This window comes from Aethalodelphis obliquidens, unplaced genomic scaffold (assembly GCF_003676395.1).
Source record: "Aethalodelphis obliquidens isolate GAN/ISIS:26980383/991018 unplaced genomic scaffold, ASM367639v1 scaffold39, whole genome shotgun sequence".
Taxonomy (NCBI): Eukaryota; Metazoa; Chordata; class Mammalia; order Artiodactyla; family Delphinidae; genus Aethalodelphis; species Aethalodelphis obliquidens.
The window spans coordinates 9,423,378-9,448,676 of NW_020837983.1; the positions used below are offsets into that span (position 1 = coordinate 9,423,378).

At 35.4% G+C, this 25,299-nt stretch overlaps 1 protein-coding gene across 5 annotated transcripts in view; it reads left to right on the top strand.

Moving 5' to 3' along the window:
- The window catches only part of VPS13B (vacuolar protein sorting 13 homolog B), a 778,894-nt gene that overhangs the window by 209,228 nt on the left and 544,367 nt on the right, over positions 1 to 25,299 (top strand). For all 5 annotated transcript variants that reach the window (XM_027131500.1, XM_027131499.1, XM_027131497.1 and 2 more), the window contains 2 exons: positions 11,949 to 12,083; positions 12,878 to 13,051. In XM_027131500.1, the coding sequence (XP_026987301.1) occupies positions 11,949 to 12,083; positions 12,878 to 13,051 (309 nt within the window). The remainder of the gene's footprint in view (positions 1 to 11,948; positions 12,084 to 12,877; positions 13,052 to 25,299) is intronic.

The window sequence follows — 25,299 nt, forward strand, 5'->3', positions numbered from 1 at the left end:
CACACACACACACACACACACACACACACACACACACACACACACACTTGAGTTTCCTTAATTTAAAAGATAGTTTTGCCCTTAACTGTGATGTCTTTTACTTTACTAGCTATTCATTTAGCATCCTTATTCACATTTAAATTTTTTATTAAAAAATCTTTGACACAGTTTCCCTCTTATGTTTACAATAAGCTTTTAAAAATAGTTTCTAGTCTTCCTGATATTTTTAAATGATCTCATATCATTTTTGCCCTCATGCCTACATAGTTTGTTCTTTTCTTAATTTAATGCCCAAGAATGATGGCTTCCTCTCCCCTTTACTCACTTTGACTGTCGGAATATGGAGTTTAATATGACTTTTACATAGTAGCCCTTCTTTAGATATTTCCACCAGTGGTTATTAATGAGAATTTTTTAAAAAAATTTATTTATTTTTGGCTGTGTTGGGTCTTTGTTGCTGTGCACGAGCTTTCTCTAGTTGTGGTGAGAGGGGGCTACTCTTCATTCCGGTACACAGGCTTCTCGTTGTGGTGGCTTCTCTTGTTGCGGAGCATGGGCTCTAGGCATGTGGGCTTCAGTAGTTGTGGCTTGCAGGCTCTAGAGCGCAGGCTTAGTAGTTGTGGTGCACAGGCTTAGTTGTTTCGTGGCATGTGGGATCTTCCTGGACCCAGGCTCGAACCAGTGTCTCCTGCATTGGCAGGCGGATTCTTAATATTAATGAGAATTTATTTTTATGTATTTCATTCTCATATGTGTTATGAAATACCTAATCCAAGAAGCAGGTATTTATTTTTTTTTAAGCATTTTACTCTGTTATCCTAAGTGTTATTTTCTGTTTAATTCATGTATGGGTACAATACTGAATGATCATAACTAGTAATTGGGTGTTATTTATTATTTCAACTAAGAACTTTTATGTATAGAAAAACCCAGTCTAATAATGCATGACTTTATTATTTGTATCATAAAGTAGTAATTAATTATTCTTTATCTGACATTATAGCTCTAGCGTCTAGGGGGAGATATAAAAGGTTTCAAAAGTTATTCTTGTGGTATCAATTTGTAAATGAAATTTAATTAAATAAATATAAATTAATTTTTCTCATCTTTCACTAAAGTCACTAACTGACTTTAGTCCATATTTTTTCTATCATATGTACAGAAACATAATAACTGCTTCATTTAATTACTGTAATTTTTCTTTGCCTTTAAAAAAATACTGATGGTATATGACAATATTGCTCCCTTGAAAGGCCATTTTTCCTTTCCATATCCCATTATACAGTCTTTAATCTCCTACACTGCAGCTGATCATTGTTTTTTTTTGTTTTTTTTTGGGGTACGCGGGCCTCTCACTGTTGTGGCCTCTCCCGTTGCGGGGCACAGGCTCCGGACGCGCAGGCTCAGCGGCCATGGCTCACGGGCCCAGCCGCACCGTGGCACATGGGATCTTCCCAGACTGGGGCACGAACCCGTGTCCCCTGCATCGGCAGGCGGACTCTCAACCACTGCGCCACCAGGGAAGCCCTGATCATTAGTTTTTAAAGCTTAAATCTTAGTTGTAATCAAATACAACCACTCTCCTTTGTTTTCTTCAAATGAAGAAACTGAGCCACAGAGATTTTAAATCCAAGATTACACAGTTATTTGGTGGCAGAGTTTATACTAGAATAAAAGTGTAGTGATTAGTGTATCATTTAGTAAACTGCCTTATTACTCCTTAATGTATATGAACTGAACTTCCCTGATAAGCTTGTGTTGTTTGTAGTAATAGTAACAGTAAGAATATACTCGCTAACATTTATTGAATGCTTACATGCCAGGTGCTCTGGTAACCACCGTCCACTTATCACTTCGGGGTTTAGGATTATTCTGTAAGGTAGCTGGTGAATTATACCCACTTTACAGTTACGGAAACAAAGTAGTTAAACTAGTACATTTTGGGATTTATAATGTGTTTAATGTCTCTGCATAAACTGCAGTGTTTAACCTCAAAAAATACTTGTTGCTTCCTCATCTATCATGGATGAAATCCTAGGGAGAAAAAATTCAATTATGAGGTATATTTACTTAAGAAACGTATAGCATAGCGTGATATGACTTCTGTGCCTGGTAGCATGGTATGCTAATTAACCTGAAATCCTTTCCTGTACGAACACCCATGCTGGATAATGTATAACACGTATAATTCTAAGTGAACTGCTGAACTTGCAAGAAAGAAAAAAAAAAAAGTTCCCAAGCAAGGAGGAAATGAAAAACCAGAGTAGGAAGCAGGTATTCATGCTTTGACTGTCCTAATGGGCTGTGGCAACCTCAGTTACCAGTGGGCTTGGCTTTTAATCACCAGAACAGGGTGGGGACAAGAAAGGAGGAATTGGAACGTGATTTCCATTTCCCTAAGCTCATAACTTCTAAGGACTAGTGGAAAGATGGACTGTTTTAAAAGTCTACCCCACTCGTGTTTTAACAAAGAAGCTTCTTTGTTTTGGCCTTGATGGGGAAGACGGAGGGTGCTTTCCCTGAGAATTTGTAACCACAGTCCTGTCAGCACTCAGATTTTAATTTCTTCATGGTCTAGGAACCATCAAACCAATAAGTTAACTTAAAATGTGATCCTGGGTGGACTGGTTACATCTCTGGGTATCTAATAGTAAACACAAATATTTGCTTTGGCAAATACCCTTAATTCTGGCAGTGTGTTTAAAAAAGAAAGCCTTTTGAAATGTAAGCCCAGAATCCCAAGTTACCAACGACTTGAAAATAATCCCCCAAGAGCACAGACCTCCAATGAACAATATGGACTCCTAGAATTTCAGTAATATAATAACTGGAAAAAGAGTATAAAAGTACTAAGTTTAAAATTATTAAAGAAGTAAAAGATGGAGTTGAAAATAGGAGAGAGGCATAGATATTGTCAATAAGGACTAGAGAATTAAAAGGAAGGTCAGAAGTCACTGAATGAATGATATAGATTAGACATAGCTACAGACACTATTTGTGAACTTAAAGGTGGATATAAAGAAATAATCCAGAATGCAGTACTGAAAATAGAGATGAAAATGTGAAATACCAGTCAATAGATCTGGTCACTAGAATGAGACGATTCTGTATAGGTCTAATAAGACTCTCAGAAAGAGAAACTAGGAGAGAGGCACTATTTAGAGACTTCTTTTTTACCCCACAAAATTGATGCAAGATGTGAATCTTCAGATTTAAGAATCATAAATCCCGAACAGGAAAAATAAACCTAAATTTCTAAGTAGATACGTTGTGGTGAAACCCCAGTGTGCTAAGGACAAGCATAAATCTTTAAAAGCAGCCTAAGGGAAAAGAAATTAATGATATGATCTGCCAACATTAATGTTAGTTTTTTAGTTTCCATACTTGGTAGTGAAGACGTCAAGGATAAAGAAAATTCTTTGTTCTTGAACATCTTTTATAATTGAGGTACTTTGGTAAGCTATCTGGAATTCTCTTCTTTTAAGCCTATGAAGTCTAAATGAGTTACTGAAGTCTTCTTGTTAGACTATGTCCAGAAGTTGTAAGTTCTTCAGTATTCTAACCAGGCTTTGCCCCCTTCCACATGAAAAGATTTATTTTTCTAGTTCCTTATAGCCAGAACTGTCTAAATTCCCTCACCTGTAATCGTAGCACAAAGTTAAGTAATCTTGAAGAAGAGCAGGTTAATTCTTATTGATACTGCAAATTAGTTTTCGAGGAATGTACGTGGCTAGTATGACAACGACATGTAGGATCGAGATTCTGATTCATGGAATTTTAGAGTTAGAAGCAGACTTTATTTTGTTAATATTTACATTAAGAGTTATGTCATAAACTAGGTGGCAGAATATATTGTTTTAAATTAGGGCACCTTTTTCATCATTCTGTCAGTATGAAGCAGAATCTTTACTTGTCAAATGTTTATTTGCCATTGTTTATGTTAAAAAAAGACAGAGAACCAGATTTGTAGATACTTAGTAAATGCCTGTTGACTCTCTTTTTGCTGGAAACTACAGCAGAACGGACAGGGATTGCAGTGAGGGTGGGACAGTGAAAAGTAAGCTCTTGCTATAGAAGACTTTGTGTTTTGTTCCTTGTGAATATGTTCCTTGTGATAGTCCAATTCTATCACATAATTATCACTGTGAGCTATACTTTTGAGATTACTTTTTGTTTTCTGTCATTTAATTGGTTATAGTTCAATGGTTATATTTTATATTCTGTTCAAAATATTAAGTGATTTTTACCCAAATATTTTGGTTTAGCCCTAGGCTGTCACTTCATCTGCTTTTCCATGTTAAAAACAACAAAATCATTATCATCAACAGCAATAACAAAACAACCACTACCTTTTAAAGTTTGCTGTCTCTTGTTTGCATGTCTTATCGTAGGAGGTCATTTGCAGTCTTTGCCCCCTATTGAGCCTCGGAACTAACCAGCTTTCTTGGTCCACCTATTTGTTCTTGCCTGCCCAGCTGCTCTTGTTAAGACTTCCACCTTCTTCTCATGTGATAAATCTTCCTCTCCTTTTGCTTTCTCCTTTTATTCTTCCCCTGAAATGATAATGCTTCGTTTTTACTACAATATCAACCATTTAGAAGCTCTTTGCTATTGCTATTTTGTATAACGTTCCCTAATAACTCTACTCCTTCAATGTGTATTTTAAAAGAATTTACCTCTTCCCTCTACAGAAACCTTTACTATTGGTTCACTATCCTATGATTTTATTATTTTTGTGTATCTAGAATGAGTCCTGGCTGCTTGAATGTCCTGAATGACCTTTTGTTTTATTTTATTAAATTATAGTTTTGTAAGGCTTGTAACAAAAAGGTCAGTTCTGTGGGCCCTTATAATCTTCACTGGTTTTTTAGGGGCATTCATTTTCGGCTCATTCTTAGATATTTACCTCTAAATTTCTAAATAAAATGCTTATATTGAAATTTTCTTATCTTTCATGTTTAGATATTGTAAACATACTTTCTACTACAACAACCTTAATGCCTTAAAACAACATAAGTTCATTTTAATACAGTTCTGTAGTTTAAAGTCTAAAATGAGTCTCACTAAAATCAAGGTGTCAGCAGGGCTTTGTTCCTCTTGAAGCCTCTAGGAGAGAATTTATTTCCTTGCTTTTTCCACCTTCTATAGGCCACCAGCATTCCTTGGTCTGTGGCTCTCATCCCTCATCTTCAAAGCCAGAAGATTGCATTTCTGTGGTAGTGCTTCTGTCATGACATGTCTTTCTCTGACTCTCTTCTTCTGCCTTCCTCTTTCATTTTTAAGAACCCTGATGATTACATTGGTTCTACCTGGATAGTATGGGATAATCTTCACATTTCAAATTAGCTTATTAGCAACCTTAATTCTGTTTGTGCCTTAATATTCCTTTGCCATGTTAAGATAACATATTCCCAGGTCCTGGGATTAGGATATGGGCATCTTGAGTGATGGCGGGATGGCATTATTTCGCCTACCAAGAAGATTTAGCTTTTATGGCCAATACTCGCTGTCTGTATTTCTATTCTTCTTTTCTCCTAAGTCATCTAATTATATCACAGCTTTTGCTTAAATGTATATTCAGTATTAATATATTATGACTGTGTATGTATGAATTATAGTATACGACCTTTAAATGTTTTTTCTTATGCAACTTTTATCCTTGGAGTTAATAACTGCCTTTTTTTGTTTCATTAGTGTTCCATGTACTTAATATTAATTCCCCCAAATTCTTAGAGAAGCATGTCTTCTCTCAGTATGTTCAGATGCATTAGACAATTAGTTTTAATTTTTAAAGTATTTTATACCTTATTTATTTATTTATTTAGGCTGTGCCGGGTCTTAGTTGCAGCATGCAGGATCTTTAGTTGCAGCATGTGGACTCTTAGTTGCGGCATGCATGTGGGATCTAGTTCCCTGACTAGGGATCGAACCCAGGCCTCTGCCTTGGGAGTGTGGAGTCTTACCCACTGGACCACCAGGGAAGTCCCTAGTTTTAATTTTTGTAGTCATTATTCTTTTAGTGTACTTTCCTCCTGTTTCAATCTCTATTTCCTTCTGAACCTGCTACAGATGTCTTGAAGTTTCCTTTTATCATTGTCCTGGGAATTCCCTTTCCTCTTATATTGGATCCCCTGTTTCTTGGATCACATGTATTATTCTTTCCTGATTTATTCCTCTTTTTGGTAGAGCACAGTTCTGTAGCTGTCTTTCTAGCAAAGGAAGTAAACTTCTTTCAGATATGGCATGTTTGAGTGCATCTTTATTCTCCCTTCATATGTGAAGGTAGTTTGAGTGTATATGTAGATTTGTAGGTTGGGATGATTTTTCTACAGACTTTAAAAAGCATTGCTTTGTTGTCTTCTTGTTTCCAGTGTTGCTGTTGAGAAGTTTGATGCCATTCTAATTGTTTGTTGTATGTTTATGTATTAACATTTTTCTGTTTTTATGCATCTGTTTGTTTTCTATCTCAGAAACTTTTAGGAGCTTCTCTCTTTACCCCTGATATTTGTTTTTTCATTTGTTGCACTGGATATGTGGTGCACCCTGTTAATTTGAAACTCATGTACTTCATTTGGGGAAACCTTGTTGAATTATTTCTTTGATTATTTTCTCCATTTTGTTTTAATAGTTCTTCCTAGAACTTTTGTTTTTCAGATATTTGATTGTTAATGCTGATCCTTTCATTTTTTGGTCATTTGGCCCATTTTCAATCTCTTTGGATTTTTTGTTTTAATTTATGTGGTAGATTTCCTCACCTTTATTTTCTTATTTTTATATTAATTTAAGGAGAATTAACATCATGTTTTTAATTTCTAATGGCTCTTTTCTGTTCTTTGAAAAGTTCAGCTAAACATGCTGTTCTTGTTCTAGTGTCTTCTGTACTCCCTCCAAGGATAGCAGCAGCAGCAGCAGCAGCAGTAGTAGTAGTAGTAGTAGTAAGTATAATACAATAATATAATTATTATTACCTAAGTTTTCTGTTCCCAGCATTATCTTTTTACCCCAAGTTCCTTTTCTGTGTTTGTTTTTTATCTCTACTTTTCATGTTAGTGATTTATACCTAGTTTCTGATGAGCCCTCATATTGTAGAATAAAATACTAAATAACTAATTGGGAACCTATGTGTGAGGTTGGAGCTTATTGAATGGCTGGTGTTATTGTAGGGGAATTGGACACTTACTCATTTTTGTTGTTGTTGTTTGGGGATAATCAGTTATGAGTATCTCTGGTTCCTTTTTCTTGGACTGGCCAGTTTTCACAGATAGAAAACCTTCCATTTCTTTCCTGCAGGTTGTAACTCTGGCATTCAGCGTCCCTAGAGAGTAAAAGAAAAGGATATTTCATTATTCAGTACATCTATTTTATATAGATTTTTAAACAATCTCCCATTTTTAGCATGCAGCCTTTTCCTTGGTATTATCCCTTAGTTCAAAGTCCTTCTGGTTCAACCTCTCCAGCGTGAACCCTTCAGTGTTTTGCCAGGATGAGTGTGGGGTAGTTGCATGGCTTCACGAATTAAAACAAAGGTTGTGTGGTTATTAGATAGACTTTCAGTCACTGCTCATCTTTTTAGCCTCATCTGCATTCTTGCCCTCTGAACTGCCTGGCTTCTTTAATTCTTATCTTTCCAGGGCTTATTGCAGATCAACTTGCTTTTTAGTTTAATAACGCACGGGCACTTTTCTCTAAGTCATCTTGTTGTTACTTGTTCATCAGCATCCATCTTCTGAAATTTTGATGACAGTTCTTGCCTCTTTGAGAGTTGCACATATAGTGCTTATCTTTTCATTTTCATTTCTTTGTTGGTTTAGGCCCGTAAAAATTAAGGAGGAAACAGAGCTAAACTTACATATGGCTTGACTCCTTAATCTTTTACTTCCACACAGATTACAGGTCATTCTCATTATTTCATCTTCTGATTTATGGACGATAATTATAAGAGTGATCATAAGTTGATTACTGAACACAGGGGGTTAACGTGTCTGTGAGGCCAGGAGAATTATGTCAGGCAAGAAAGGCAGTGTAAAAAGAATCTGAGCTAAGGGTTCACCACAGGACTAAGAATGTGTGTTCAGAGTTAATATTTTTCAGAAAAATACTCTAAGGAGAAAAAGTAACAGTGCATTTTTTTATATTAAATTGTATTACAAAAATTCACTATTATTTTTAGATTATTCCGTTGAAAGTGTATACTATGTAAAATTGTATTTCAATTGCAGTGCCTTAGGGAGTTCCTCTTTCCTTCCTCTAGTAGAATATGACAGCAATATTTGAGTAAATCCACATGAGAGTGCTTTGTAAAGTCATTATTTCAAATGTAAGATATTGTCACTGTCTTTGTGATTGTCCTATTGACTCATGTCAGCTGACTATACATCTTATCAACATTTTGCACCTCTTCCCTAAATTACGTTCTGTATAAAGTTCAGCAGATTTCTCAGAGTTAAATACCTTGAACAATAACTGTAGTATTTTGGCCTCCACATGGAACAATTATAGTGGCTTGCCTTAAGGCACATAACTACTAGATATGTAATGCTACCTGTATCTGAAGCCTTGCTTTTTCAGTTTCAGAGCTTTTGGTCTTTTTGTTTCACCATATTGCATTCCCAACAGGAGATTTCCTTTCACAGTTTCAGGAAGTTGCATTCATGTAGACAGAAAAAAATGTGAATGGTGCCCTGAGTTGTGCAATGCCAAGACTCTGCTCCTTTCTACCTCCATAGTGCTTATGTTTGGGGTATTTTACAAATTTTGGTTTGATGGTAGAGTGGAAAGAAACCAAGTTTATTTTTAAATTATTTTTTATTAATACTTTTTCTTCTTTAGAGTAATTTTAGGTTCACAGCAAAACTGAGAGGAAGATATGAGGTTTTCCATATACTTTCTGCCTCCTTCTTGGTCTGCACAGCCTTTCCCAGTATTGACATCACCTACCAGAGGGGCACATTTGTTACGATTGATGGACCTACATTGACACATCATAATCATCCAAAGCCCATAATTTACATTACTGAGGTTATTTTTTACTAGCAGTTTTCCTCCATTGTTGAAGTCTATCAAAAGATGACTATAATTATCTTTTAAAAAATCTGAGCTTGAGCCATTAAAAACAAATTACTTTTTGAAAAAGTTTTCTTAAGGAGAAAGTATGCAGGATGTTTTAGTTACTAAAACAAGTTTAAAAATATCTGAGAGGGACTTCCCTGGCAGTCTAGTGGCTACGACTCCTCACTCCCAATGCAGGGGGCCCCAGTTTGATACCTAGTCAGGGAACTAGATCCTGCATGCCGCAACTAAGACCCGATGAAGCCAAATAAACAAATAAATAAATATATTTTTTAGAATCTGAGAAATGTAATGATCATAAAAAGTGAAATAATTTCTTGATAGTATTAGTCTAAACTAAGATGCTTTATATATGTATAAGTGATTCTGATCAGAAGAGGTTTCCGGCAACTTCTTCTGATAAGAGTCTTATATATGGCATGCATTAGATATTAACAAAGACGTATCATTTCAGATTCAAGGTAGAGTCCTAAACTTGGTGTAAACTGTAAAAGAAGCAGCTTATAAAATAATTTTTTAAAAAGCCATTTTTGTCTATTCATATTTATTTTTGCATCTACCAGAACTAATTCAATTCTTTTGGTTCTTAACACCATCAGTAACCCTTGAGAGAATCTTCTTTTTCTTTTTCTTTTTCTTTTTTTTTTTTTTTGTGGTACGCGGGCCTCTCCCGTTGCGGAGCACAGGCTCCGGATGCGCAGGCCCAGCTGCCATGGCTTACGGGCCTAGCCACTCCGCGGCATGTGGGATCCTTCTGGACCGGGGCACGAACCCGCGTCCCCTGCATTGGCAGGCGGACTCCCAACCACTGTGCCACCAGGGAAGCCCTCTTGAGAGAATCTTTGATTAGCTCTTGTCTGCTCATCACTATCTAGATTCTTTAAGTTTTTTCAAAAAATTGGCGTAGAATGAGAGTCTGACTCTGGGGACTTGAGAGTTAGAGGAGGGTATTATTCCATTTTGTATCCCTCTCATCACTTAACATAATGATTGGAGCAGCGTAAATTATCCACTGATTATAACTTCTGTATCCACAGTAGATGGTAAATATGCAGGGTAACTCAGTTTCTTTTCTTATGAAGAGAAAAGTGAACCACACCTGCCCACTTTCTGGCTTGAGCCTGGGCAAAATCCTTATTTCTCTAAACCTTGGTTTTCCTGAATGTAAAGTGGAATAGTAATAGCTACCTTTTTTTTTTTTTTTTCTTTTGAGATGAATAAAAATAACAAACTGGGCATAGTGCATGGCACTTAGTCATTGAGTGTTAGGTACTATAACTAGTACTGCTACAACTGTTACTACTACTGCTATGTTTATTTCGTATAGTTGGCATCATTTAACTTTCTGAAATACTGCTTCTTAAGTTTTTTGAGTCATAGATTTTGAGAATTTGATAAAAACTGATAAAATCATAGAAAAATGTATAAATACAAAGCATTTAGACTCCTGCTTTGAGGATAATAGGTACCACTGCAAATGGAAATAACACAGGTGGTGAATATTGGGGAATAGCAACCAATTGATACATGTTTATATAACAGTCAAATAGGAATCAGTAAATTTATAGGTCCTTCTGAAGTAAAGATTATTATGTGAGAAGGTATTTCTCAAGATGATGTCCTTTAACTACTGGCAGACCATGTAGTGTGTTAGTTAAACTGCAGGTTCCTGGGCCACATCTCAGGAAGACTCTTGGAGGACTATGGGGCTTCTTGAATGCACCAGAGTTTGAGATCAAAGATTTTAGAGTAATGTTTAATATGTCTGTCATAAAAAGTTCATGATTTTCTTAATTATTCATACTTAGTTCTCCTTAAAGGAGTTTCAAATATGAAGGATAATATATATTTGATTGGAATGTGGAATGGGGAAAAGGCGGCCATTCTTCATGAATATAGGTGAAATGAGCGGTGAAGTTTTCTGTGATAGGATCAAATTGTGTTAAACACCTCAGCTCTTTCTCTCTGCTGTAGGACTGAGCAAATATTACTTAACTCCTCTAATCCATTATATCCCAGTTTGTAAAAATGAGGATAACAATAACATCTTTATCACAGCCCTGTTGTGCGGATTGAATGAGATGTGTGTATCACACATAGTAAGTCCTCCAGTAAATGTTAGTTGATTAGAGTTCATCATCATTATCATTATTTTAGTGGTTTGCAATAATGTTAGTGTAATGTTCTTAAGGTTTCTCTGCCTTTTTAATTCTCACCTACCCTTCAGGGCCAAAATGAGTCTCTCCTTTTTGAATTAAGTTTTCCCTACCATTTATGTCATGGTAATTGTTCCCTTCTATGCTTTTATGTTCTTCAGCAAGTAGCATACAGTAGAGATGTTAATATTCACTTTTTTTGTTAATTGATATAGAATCCCCTTAGTTTCTTTTAGCTACACATGGGATGTCAATTTTGCTTATAAGCTATTGTATTTTAACTTAGGAGCTGTTTTGAGCTATCTTGTTTCTCTCTCTTCACCCCACCTGGCCAAGATATTTTGAGGAGGCTGTTTACGTAGGAAGTTTCATGCTTAAATTAAATGTCTTTGCCTAAATGAAACTCAATTTATAAGTTAAATTTGTATCAAATTGAAAATCTTACTCTATGTTCTAAAACCAAATATGATTTTTTAGTCTCCTGATTTTTAAACAAATATTTGTTTCAAATTTGCATAAGTATAGTTATGCAGGTTCAGCCCATTTATTTTAAAATTGCATCTTTTTAACTCCTAAACACTGAACTGTGAAGGCTGACACAAATACTGTAAGAACATCGGAGGTAGATAATTAAAGTATAATTAAGTCTAAATGCCTTGGTGAAGGAGTATAAAAATTATTTAAATTCAATCGGCTAGTACATTTGCAGTTTTCTTTTATTAGGTGTGAAATCTAAGAATCCCCTGCCAACTCTTGAGGGCTCAATCCAGAATGTTGAATTGAAGTACTGCAGCACATCATTGGTCAAATGTGCCTCTGGGACCATGGGATCAATAAAAGTTTGTGCCAAAGCCCCAGGTATGTGCAGCTGGACCGTGTAAAACTTTATTGCCTGTGTAGGAGAATTGGCCGTGCGTTTTACAAGGAGCGTTACTGAAACAAGAATTTACTCATTGTTCCTATGAATCAGAGATTTTAAATTTTTTTATTTTTACTTGAAAAAAATTGTTAATTGTGCCAGGATGATACTTCTTGACATTAATAGGTTAATTTTTATTTAAGGAAAAAAACTTTGCATAGTTTTAATAATGGTTATGAGGGAGGAAATATTAAAGGAAAGTTTATTCTTACACTTTTGGGGGGGGATAGGAGGTATAGATGTATATGACACTTAAAAATTAAATTAAAATGTTATTAGTATAATGAAATTAAACAGAAAACCCAGCTGTTTTTCAACTGAATGTTGTAATTGATTTTGCCTTCCTTCCAATATTTTATTTCATAATATTTTCCTTAAACTGTTTGTTATTTAATTTTTTCCAGTGTGAATTCAATGTCTAAATAAGATTAAACAGGTACAAATTCCATTGAATATTTAGAATACAGTGTGTTCATGTTGTTTTATTTTATAAGCTTTTCTGAACATGTTCTACATTCATTAGCTAAATATTAAAACAACCTTTTAAGAGTTAAAAGTGCTTTTAATTTTATCAGTCATACTTTTTAGAGTATAACTAAATGTTCTGCTAGAATTACCAAGTATAAACTGAAATTTTATATTATGATGTTAGTATACTTTAAGATCAAACATCTTCGGGGTACTCCTATGTTTTATTGATAAGAGTTTCTTTTTCATAAATATTTCTGTTCAGGTGAGAGTGGAAAAGAGAAGTTAATTCCATTGCTTCAGGGTCCTTCTGACACTAAAGACCTTCATAGCAGCAGGTGGCTCAATGAGAGTAGAAAGCCAGAATCTCTCTTAGCTCCAGATTTAATAGCCTTCACAGCCCTAGTTCCACAGTATATGGACTACTGCCACAGTTCCGGTAAGTACATCATTATTCACTTATTTGCATTTTCTTTTCCAGCAAGACTTTTAAAATTGGACTTTTTTTCTTTCCTTCTCTCCTTTCCTTTTCTCCTTTCCTTTTCTCCTTTCCTTAACTTCGTCCCTCCCTCCTTCCCTCCCTCCCTCCATTTCTTTCTTCCTCTCTTTTTCATTTGTGTCCATTGGGATACACTCCGCAGTTACGCTCTTTGAAAATTCAAATGAAGTATTTTATATCATTTTTGATAAATGATGTGTTTACAAACAATAATGATTTTACTCTATTTTATTGAGATAATTCAGTTGTATGTATAACAGTTAATCTCAGATTCAACTACTACTACTACTAAACCCAACTGAGTTTTTAAATATATCATGTAATACATAGAAAGGAGTAAAAGAAATTTAAAACATTGCAAAGAGAAAATATTTTTCTTGGGATAGTAGCACTTTGTGACCCATAGTTTGCCATGGTAAAGTTAGGTGTTTGGGCCTTCTGTGCCTTTACAAAAAGGAAAAGATATTGATGTTGTAATAAAGGAAAAAACTCAGAAGTCAAGCTCTTATTTCTTAGAGTTAAATTTTTTTCTAGAAGCACTTTGCCTAGAATCTGTTCCATTTTATTCACACCATAATAGCAGATCCACACCTCTCATATTGAGAGGAGATACTGGAACTATCAATGAAGGTATAGTAAATAGAGCCTGATGTCAGCCATGAGTTCAGTTAGTATGTAGTTGGTAAAGCCAAGACCATGATGCTAGAAATAAGTTAGCTATAAACAGATTTCTTAAAAGGGTCAGGAGTCTGAATTTTTTCTTTAGAATTAATTGGCCAATGAGGTGGTTTCAAATAGCTGCCTAAGAGTAGAGCTCAGTTAACATTATGTGACTAGAACTTTAACTTATAGAAAATATGTTAAGCATGACTGCACTAAGTTCAAAGTAGAAACCATGAAAAGATTCATAATTAACTACACAGAGACTATATGGAGGTGAATATTCGAAGCAGTGTACATATGCATGGATGCAAAACCACTTGAAAGCAGAATTTGTTATAGTAGCATTTGCAGCTGAATGGCATCCACACTAGAAACTAGAAATTAGTATTTGAAAGGTGAGTCTGAGAACCCCTGAGTCAGCTTGCCTTTAAAGACAATACTCCTCAAAAAGACATTTTCAACTTGATGAGGATGGGTGTGGTTTCCTAAGGAAAAAATTGTGAGGATGAGGCCAGTACCCAAGTAAGACTGTGCCTATGTGTAGAAGATTTTACCAGTCCTTTAAAGTAGGGGCTGGGAAACATTTTACTAAAGGCAAGATAACTAACCTTTTAGGCTTTGTGGGCCATATGGGCTCTGTCTCAGCTGTTCAGTTCTGCTATTAGAGCACACAAAAATAGTCATACCCAATATGTAAATGAATGGGTGTGACTGTGTTCCAGCAAAACTCTATTCACAAAGCAGGAAGTGGGCGAGATTTAGCCTATGTGGTTTGCCTACCCCGGATTTTGGGAGAAGGGATTGGTGGTTAAATAAACATCATGCTCCGCCCCCCAATTTATTTATTTATTTATTTATTTATTTATTTATTTATTTATTTGACTGAGTTAGGTCATAGTTGCGGCACGTGGGCTTCTCTCTAGTTGGTGGCGCAGGGGGCTTCTTCTGCTTGTGGTGTGCTGGCTCCAGGGCATGTGGGCTCTCTCACTCGTTGAGGCGCGTGAGCTCAGCTGTTGTGGTGCGTGGACTTACTTTCCCCGTAGCATGTGGGATCTTAGTTCCCTGACCAGGTATCGAACCTGCCTCACCTGCATTGGAAGGCGGATTCTTTACCACTGGACCACCAGGGAAGTCCCAACATCATGCTGTTTTTAATGCCTATTTAATTATATTCTTTAAATATGCCGTTTGAGAAACTCTGTTATATAATTATCCAAATAGTAGTTTTCAGTAGGTTTTGTTTTCAAATCATAAGATCATTAAAATGTTATTAGAATGACCAGACCATCTGCTTAGAATTTTGATACCTAAGAAGGGACTAAGCTTATTAGAATCTACTGCATATTCTTAAATTGGACAGGGATTCTTCATTTTTTGTCTTGTCACATACACAATTAGAATGAACTGAGTCAAGCATGTTTAAATAATCTGATCTTTCTAATAACAATATTCGTATTATTCTTTGTAATTTAAATGTATATCTAGGGTCTCAAATATATATTTGCATTTTTAACCTTTATAGCATGGGTCTAAAAGTAAACTACTATAAAAAAATTGTACCTACGATATTTCTAGGAAAAAGTTTTTTTCTTACTGTTAAGGAAATTCACCTAATCTTCAACTTTAGTGTGATGTTTAGTGATATGCTTATGGATTTGCATGTAAAATTTTAATGTGATCATGCATTTGGTGCTTTGAAAATATTCCTTTGGGTGTGTTTTAATCCTAAAATGTAATGTGTTTTTACTTAAACTACAGTCACATGCTTTATTTAGGGTATTTTTAAATTTAAATTTTCCATCCATCTTGGGAACTGCCACCCACATTCATGGCTTAGGTGTTTATGATATGGTTATGAGAGAGCGCATAAGTATTATTTTTCAAAGCCAGTTTTAAAGTAATATTGAGTAATTTTATGTTCCTGTAATAAGATTTAAAATTGGAGGTGTGTGTGTGTCTGTGTGTGTATATATGACTGATGGTATGAATAAATTATAAATAAATTTTAAATGAGGAAATAATTTATTAACAATCCTTTAAGATTTTACTGAAATATCATGCTTTCAGCAAGTTGTTTCCTGATCACTGTATATAAAAGATTTTTTCTCTCTTGTTTGCATATATGTGCATACACACACACATACACACACACACACATTTACCCACTATTCTAAAGTTTTTCTTAGTACTTATCACACTCTGCCATACTATACATGTTACTGATTTGTTAGGTTTTATTTTTCCCTGCTATTAGAATTTAATGCTTCATTATGGCTGGAATTTTTGTCTTTTTTGGTCACTGCTGTGTTCCTAGTGTCTAGAACAATATCCCACATATAGTAGGATATCAACAAATATTTAGTGAATGTATGAGCAAGTAAGTGATGACTGCATTTGCTTTTCTTTGTTTTTTGAGGCTGGAGCACCTAAGGGAAATGGCATAGAACATGAGTCTTTATTGATGTTGGCTTTAAAAAAAAAAAAAAGACGCTGGGTAGTTGAACTCTTCTAGATGAACAATGAAAGGAAAGCACAATTAATCCCTGCTGTCTTTTTTAGAGACAGACCATCCAGATGAGGTTGTTAATGAGCTTTTCCCATTTGTTTATAGAATTTGAATGAGAGGTTTTGGAATGTGGAGTAGTAAGTGATTGGCTAACTGATTTGAGGCAAATTGTGTATTTTAGAGGAGTTTGGTGATCATTCTAATTGGCTTCTGATTATCATGGCATGTTGTGTGGAAGACAGCTGCCTTTGTGCATATGCTCCCAAATTGAAGGGGAATATTAAAAGTGGGGACCAGAAAATGTTGCGGATATTATATTAGGAAGTGAGTTTTGAGAGAAGCTTAATTAGGATAAAGAGGCAGAGTTTTCTGACTCTGACTTCAGAATGTGAGGGAATGGACAGCTTTATTAATGGGAATTAAGTATTAATTGACTGAAAGAAATAGTAGTATTAGTAAAACTTGTTATAAAAACAGTTTTTTACAATTTAAAAATCACTTTCATATAAATTGTTTTATTTGTTATAAAACAAGACTGTTCAGCACAGCAAATGTTATTTTGTCTTACAGAGGAGGAAATAGAGGCTCAGAACAAGTCAGACTTTGAACTTGAATCTGGGGCTTCTAACTATATAACATTTTCCCACTGTCTTAGGCTATTTATCATTTTGTCTTTTATTTTTAGGATCCATATTGCTAAACATTGAACCACCCAGCCTTGCACATTCTTAACTTTGAGGATCTCTTTCTTTACTTCATATTAAGCACTATCAAAAGAGCCACACTTCCATGATGTCACAGCGTTGTTTTGTCTTTGAAGTCTTAGCAGCTCCCTTTGCACATTTCCCTCCTCCCCCTTGATCACTTTCTCTGCTTGACTGGCTCTGATTACAGTGAAGGAGCTGAAGGCTCCTATGGGAGTCCAGTGTGCCAGCCCACATTCTTCATTCATGGTTACTATTCACAGGAACCGTTTAGTGACACTTCTGTTTCTTATGTTTGTATAGATAAATAGAGAAAATAGATTCTTCTTTGGCTCCTTCAGAGGTAGAAGCACTTGGTGACTATAATTGATGTATGTAAAAATTTTAAAATAGGTTCTAAACATTTTTCTTTCCTTCTCTTTTAAATATAAACTTTAGCTCTTTTTCATATGCTATATTTTGCCTATGATTTATAGCAGGTTCTGCTTGTTAAAAAGTTCTTAGTATTTGTTAATCCTGTTATTAATGTATAAACAAATTTTAGGGTGTCTGCTATTTATGAATATAAAATGATCACAAAATACTATCAACTTAGAACAAAGGAACTTACAGGCCATCCATTTCAATTTCTAAGTCAGTGTTAGGAGTCCTTTTGATATGCCCCCCTTTCTATGTGCTTCAGATCTCTTGGCCTTCTTTCAGTTTCTCAGTTGTGATTATGCCTTTGTATATGCCTTTTTTTTTCTGTCTGGGATTCTTAAAACTATCCTTACCCCTTCACCTTATACCTGTTGACTTCAGTTTAGTGTTGAGATCTTAGCTCAACTACTATATCTTCAAGAAAGCCCTGATGCTGCCTTTCCCCTACCCCCCACCACCCAATTTGATTAGGTATCTCTGTTACATTCATTTTCATAGTTCACTGTACGTTTCTTTCATAGCACTTAATGACAGTATATATTTATGTAGTTGTGTGATTTGAATGCTGTCTGTCTTCACCATTTGACAGTGAGTTCTGTGAGGACAGAGTTTGTCACTGGTTGCTTATCATTTTATCTCCAGTGCCTAAAATTTCCTCACACATATGGAACGCTTGAGAAATCATTTGTTGAATGAGTGAATAAATGGACATTTATGACAGATAGTGAAGGATATGAATGTATTTGACAGATAAATAGTAAGTCCTTAATACATGTTAACCGTCTTCCCTCTTCTCTCCCTACGTTTCTTCCTCCTCTTCCTTCTCCTTATATATGTATCTACCATTGGAGAGAATATCTAACAGCATCTTTCTTTGTTAGGTCCGATTACTATGAGGTCCTCTGTTTGTTGAACTGTAACTTCCATTTCTTAGTCTTATAAGTGACATGAAAAAATATATCGGCCCTAAATATACCTGACAAAACTTATTATCTTATGTTTCATTGGCATTTGTGTATGATTGTACCTTTTCTGTTGAAACCTTAGTCTTTCTTGGCCTTCAGGTATTAAAAGATAACATCTGATGACTTTTGCGTTTTTGTATATCTTGTGAATGGAGACACCGACAGCTCTTTATTCTAGACTATCTTTTAAAGGATATTTGTATAGTGAACAGTATTTGGGAGATAGATCTAGTGTCCCTCTGGAGCCAATGGAAGGCATGCTTACTGCCCATTATAAAAGATTTGGTTCCTCAACTCGGGGTTCATTTCTTCTATTTTTTTAAATTGAAGTATAGTTGATTTACAATGTTGGGTTAGTTTCAGGTGCAGGATTCATTTCTTATAATGCATTCCACTGCATGTGCAGACATCCATCTGGATATGTCTTTGTTGTTACCTCTGTGGAACTTGGGGGCAAAGAGAACTGATACAAATACATATGTTGATAATCATGCTGCTTGCTGTGCCATGAGCAATAAAGTCCTTTGTCTGACTCAGGAGTCTCCTGTCTTCTACATCAGTGGTCCCCAACCTTTTTAGCACCAGGGACCCGTTTCATGGAAGACAGTTTTTCCAGTGTGGGGTGGGGGGGTGGGGCGGGTGATGGTTTGGGGATGATTCAAGCGCATTACATTTACTGTGCACTTTATTTCTGTTATTATTACATCGTAATATATAATGAAATAATTATACAACTCACCATAGTGCAGAATCCCACCATAGTACGTAGTGGGAACCCTGAGCTTGTTTTCACTTGCCACTCACTGATAGGGTTTTGATATGAGTCTGCAAGCAATTGATTTATTATGGTCTCTGTGCAGTCAAACCTCTCTGCTAATGATAATCTGTATTTGCAGTCACTCCTGAGCTCTAGCATCACCGCCTCAGCTCCACTTCAGATCATCAGGCATTAGATTCTCACAAGCAGCGCGCAACCTAGATCCCTCACATGCACAGTTCACAGTAGGGTTTGCACTCCTATGAGAATCTAATGCCACCGCTGATCTGACAGGAGGTGGAACTCAGGCAGTACTGTGAACGATGGGGAGCGGCTGTAAATACAGATGAAGCTTTGCTGGCTTACCCGCCGCTCATCTCCTGCTGTGCGGCTCGGTTCCTAACACGCCACGGACCGGTACCAGTCCATGGCCCAGGGGTTGGGGACCCCTGTTCTACATCATTCATTATAGGGTAAAAGCTTAGGATCACAATCCTGGACACTACAACAATGTAGTTTCTTGGTTCTCCTTGCTGAACCATATTCATTTACCCCCTCAAATACATTTCTTTCCTTTGTGCCTTAAATATAGGTTGTTCCTGGTATTATGTCACCAGCCCTCTTCTATTTGGATGATTTCATCAACACTGTGTGTGTGTGTGTGTGTGTGTGTGTGTTTAGCAACCAACCATATATCTCTTTGTCCATTTATTTTCTTTTGATATCCAAACTCCAAATTTTAGCCACCTCTTGACCATTGCCCTGTGGATATTTTCCTGTGGCCTAACATGTTTAAAATGAAACTCAGTGTAATCTCCCCCACCCCATTTTATACTCCATCATTCAATTTCAGTTAATAGCACTACTTACCTCTTAATGCTGAAAATTCTAGCACTAGCTTAATTGCTCCTTCTTTCTCCTCTGCATATGGTAGATGTTCCACAAAAGCTTTTTTTTTTTTGGAAAAAAACTGAATAGTCCAGGCTAAACATAATAAATTTATTTTAGTTTCTTCCCGTATGATTTGCCTTCAGAGTCATTGCCGTACTTCCACTACATGTTTGAAAACGTCCCTTTTAAAATTTAACAAAAGAACTTCCCTGGTGGCACAGTGGTTAAGAATCCGCCTGCCAATGCACGGGACATGGGTTCGGGCCCTGGTCCCGGAAGTTCCCACAGGCAACTAAGCCTGTGTGCCACAACTACTGAGCCTGCGCTCCAGAGCCTGAGAGCCACAACTACTGAGTCTGTGTGCCACAACTACTGAAGCCTGTGTGCCTAGTGCCCGTTGCTCCGCAACAAGAGAAGCCACCGCAATGAGAAGCCTGTGCACCGCATTGAAGAGTAGCTAGCCCCTGCTCACTGCAACTAGAGAAAGCCTGTGCACAGCAACAAAGACCCAAGGCAGCCAAAAATAAATAAATAATAAATTAAAAAATAAATAAAATTTAACACAATCCTCCACATAGCACAAAGTAGAGAGTGTATTTTCCACGTATATATAGTGAACTTCTATTTAGTTAATATTTGTCTTAAGCATATGTGCTACTGGAAATTAGAGTTCTTTTTCACATAAACTATTGTTAAGATAGTTTTCTGTATTTTATAATCTAAATAAATTTATGAATTTACATGAAGAATGTCACTCTTCTATGAAATTTCATCTAATTGATTTTGGTTCACCATTATTAAAGATGATAATCTCTTAAAGTATCTGGCTGTAGTCACTTGTGTAAGTAAGATGATCATGCTGTATTTGCTTTTGACATATAAAACTCAAAACAACTATTTCTTCCTAACACTAGAAAAATAGAATTAAATGATTATGAGGATATTTAAAAATAATTTAAAACAACTGTTCCTCTTAAAATGTCATTTAAATATAATACAGTTTAAGCTGATCTTTCTATTCCCTGGTATAATCAGTTGCAGAAATAAATATAAGGTTTTAACTTTACTGGATTGCCATATATTAAAAGTTATTTTATATTTTACCCATCAGATATGTACAACTTTTGATCATTGTTATTGGGAAGGAAAGTCACAATTATAATTCTGTTCTCTGGAAATTCATGTTCAAATTGGGGAGGTAATTTTCTTTCTGGATTAAAATATATCAGCAAACACACACAGTCTTATTTGACCATTCGTAGTTGGTTGGTTAGGATATGAATTGTTAAGGAGTTTTTAAAATGGAGACGGTATTTTAGATTGTAAATTTTAATTTATGGGGAATGGTTTTTTGTTCCAGAAAATTCTCCTCATAATGTAGAATTAAGTGAATTGCCTTGAAGTTATGTTTTTAGTATTTTTGACAGGGCACATGAGTAAGAATGCTTATATATTGTAGCAATTAAAGACAATTCACATTTGTGGTTTGGACATAAATGTGTAAAAATTATACCCATCTATCTTATTACATTTCCTCTCTCTTCCCTGAGGACTTTACTATGTAGTTTATCTGTAATTGTTGCCAGTTTTCTATCATGTTCCCACTGGGCTTCTGGTGCAAAAAATCTTATCCTCTTGATGACAGAGCTTGCCTGAATGATTTCATGCTCCTAGCATTTTTGTTCACGGGAATTAGGGGCAAAATGTAACTACAGCTGAACAGAGCTTCTATTTTTGTAATTTTGGAGTTTAGGCTCTGTTATTGGAACTAAATGAAGAGATGCAGGTGTTCTTCAGTCCAACCCCTTTGGGAATTTTGATGGTAGATGCTTGAAAAGAAAATGCATGTGTTTCCAGAGTCAAACAGCAGCTGTGAGACAAGGATTTATGTTTTTCTCAGAACTTTGGGATTTCAAAATGTTACATTTAATCACAAGCACAGAAAGGGGAGCAAATGTTAAAGATGTTACGCATAAAAGTAAGTTTACTGATTTCTTTACCATATGAACTATTTGTGGGAATATAGGAGCACAGTGATTTTTAATCATAATATAAACAATTTCTGAAGGATTATGATAGTTACCAGAACATAGCCTTTTTAGAATGCTGCATTTGTAGCACAGAGAATTTTTTATCTTACTAAGTACTATAGAAATCTTTATTTTCCATTTAGACAGATACGCACACATACACAGTGAAAGGTTTGGTGAAATATTTGCCAAATGCATTTTGATTATAACTTTTTGGGCAAAAGTTTAAATCATAAATGTATTGTATTAATGCAACCTGATGTTTTTAAGTATAAAAAATATAAATTTCTATCTAGCACAGTAATTAAGGGAATTTACACACACATAAACCGTATATGTTTAAATGTATTAAAGCAGATATATATTTAAAACATTTTTTCTTTTTCAAATCATGAAGTTTGTTTTATGGTTGATTCTTAAATTGATCTTTACTTAAGTAAAGGAAAACTCTCCTGTATTTCTTTGCCATTCTCATATTTTTATTGCTCTATTTTTTTAGTAAAATTATTCATTTATTCATTCATTCAACAAGTAGTTTTTGCAAGTTTTCTGTCTATATAAATAAAATGATGCATCGAAGTCTCTACTGTAAAGAAATTTATAATATATTGAGGAGATAGGCATAGAAACACCAAGACTGAATGAATGAATAAATGAATGAATGAATTATTAAAAAAGCTTACCTTTTGACTGCAACTTTATCCATTGTAAACTATATTATTTTGAACAAGTTAACCTCTGAGTATTGGTTTCTCATCTGTAAAATGAGTATATTCTTACCTGATTGTTAGGATTGTTGTGTAGGTTAAGCACTCTACCTTCAAGTCCATTGTAATTGTGAAACATAATGCAAACTTTAAGTATTAATTATTCTGTCCAAAACAGTACCCTGTGTTAATCATTTTTTTCATTAAATGCTTATGGTTTTTCTCTTGAGTCTTTCCTACCGTGTTCTCTACATGTCACCTGATCCCTATCCACTTTAAATTTTCCTTCAAGTTAACTCTATAAACTTGTGGGTATGCGGGTCTGAAGCTAGGAGTAAATCCTTTACCTAGTCCCAGGATCCTACCTTCTTCCAGATTGAAATGTCTCCTGGATGGCATGATGCTAGGAGTCAGAAACAGTTTCAGTAGCAACGGGAAATTGCTTTGCTTGCTTATTTGAAAGGTCCCAGATTCTGGAAAGAAGCCAGTGAAAGAAATCTCTTGAACCTTATGGATGACCAGTTGTTTTCCTTATTTATAGCACAAGGTAAAAAATTTTGCATTTTTTACTGCTTGTATAGTAAAAGGAAACTGGTATTCAAACTAAGTAAGTGGTATCTTCATTTGTAAATAGTAAATTATTATATAAGAAGTAGTTCAGGTGGTAATGGGCTTCAAGTGAACTTCAACATAAAATGTATAATGTTGTGTGTTTTCATATGGATCAAAAAGCTACCATTATTACTTCAGTTTATTTTTATATTTTAAATAATGATGTCTTCAAAGTGCGTTTTTATTTTTGCGTTTTCTGTTTAGATTTTGAAGTTGGCTGTATAGTAGCTGTCATATTGGTCAAATGAGAAGTAGAAGCCTTAGTGAACCACTAGGAGTTGATTTATAAAACAGGCGTGAAATTCACATCAGTCTTTGCTACCTGCCTCTTCCCCTAATTGTTTCATCCCTTCTAGAAGAAACTTGATTCCACAGATAGCTTTTTCATCCTTTGTAGTCAGTATAGTATTCACAGGAATCATCCTTGTGCAGTTACTTTGTTTTGTAAATAAATGATGAAAGTCAGTTGTCCATTAACGTGTAAGAATTTAGGAACTTTTCTGAGAACGTTTTGTTTGTTTTAGTTTCACCTTCCTCTGACTTCTGTCCTTCCTTCTCCTCCTCTTCCTCCCTCTTCTCTCTCCTCCCTTCCTAATTAATTATCCCCTCCCAAGCAGCACCATGGCACTTTGACCATATCACAGGGCAAACAGTCATAACTGTTTATAGGATTCTTTCCCCATGAAACTGGTCAGGGTCATGACAAGTACATGATAAATATTTGGTAGGTACAGGCTGGTCCTAATGAAATGATTTTTGCCATTTGGGTATAACCCTATTGTCTACAGGCCCACATCATTTTATTTCTAAGTTGATCTGTGAGGGAAAAATGTAGTCTGGCTTCAGCCTGTTAAAGAATAATTTAAAAAAAAAGTGAAATCTTGACTCGTATAGATATAAAATGGACAAACATTAAAGCTTATTAACATTATTACCAATGAGAGAACCAGGCAGGTGTTACAACCAGATCAAAGGAGAGTTTAAAAAAAACAACAACGGACATTTATAGCTCAATAATACTGTAATAAATTTGGAAATGGACACAAAACAGGCTCCTTCAGCAGTGGGGAAGGGAGGTCAGTCAAATTTCTACCTGACAGAATTTATTTGCATCTATAGTGAATAATTCTTTTGCATTGCTATCAGTTATCTACAATTTAGAGATTTGTAAGATAGTTCAATGGCAATGAAAGGTGCAGAGTCCCCGTAGAATCACACTTAGATAACCTGGGAAGGTGTACTCTGAACAACGCAGAGCTCTTCACTGAAGCACAATTTTTTCCCTACAAGGCTTACTAAATTCCACATGGCTAGGCTATCTTTAGCTGTGGTAGTTTAAATACAGAGGCAGGTCAGGAGTCATTTTGTGAGGCAAATATTCGGTATATGGAGGGAAAATCAAAGGAAAATAATACCACCGGCAGAGGGCAGTGATGAAGTTAACAGTTTCCACTTGTCCAAAGGAAGTATTGATTGTTGAAGAATTCTGGGCTACTTCTGTAGACCTTAATTTGAATTTAACTTTTGAAATCTTGTCATATTAAGTTCCCTTCAGCCAGGTGCTTTGTCAATATCTGCAACTTTCCAGAAAAAGGCCTTATGTTTTATTTATTTATTTATGTTGTTAAGGTAATAAGATGTTCTAACCTGATTTTAAAGTAAATAGTGTGTTCTAACTTATTAAAAAGCTTTCCTGGTGAAAGTATTTGTACAACAAAAATTTGAATACCTACTCTATATCAGAGAAAGAAGGAGAGAGAGAGAGAGAGAGAGGGAGTGAGTGTGTGTGTACATACATATACACAGGAAAGAGGAGCTCCTGAACCTCACAGAAGTAACAGTCTCTTGATTATGACATTTTTATTTTAGTGAATAGTTATATTGTATTTTTTCTTATGAGAATTAAGTGCTTTATATAGTGTTATCTAAATTA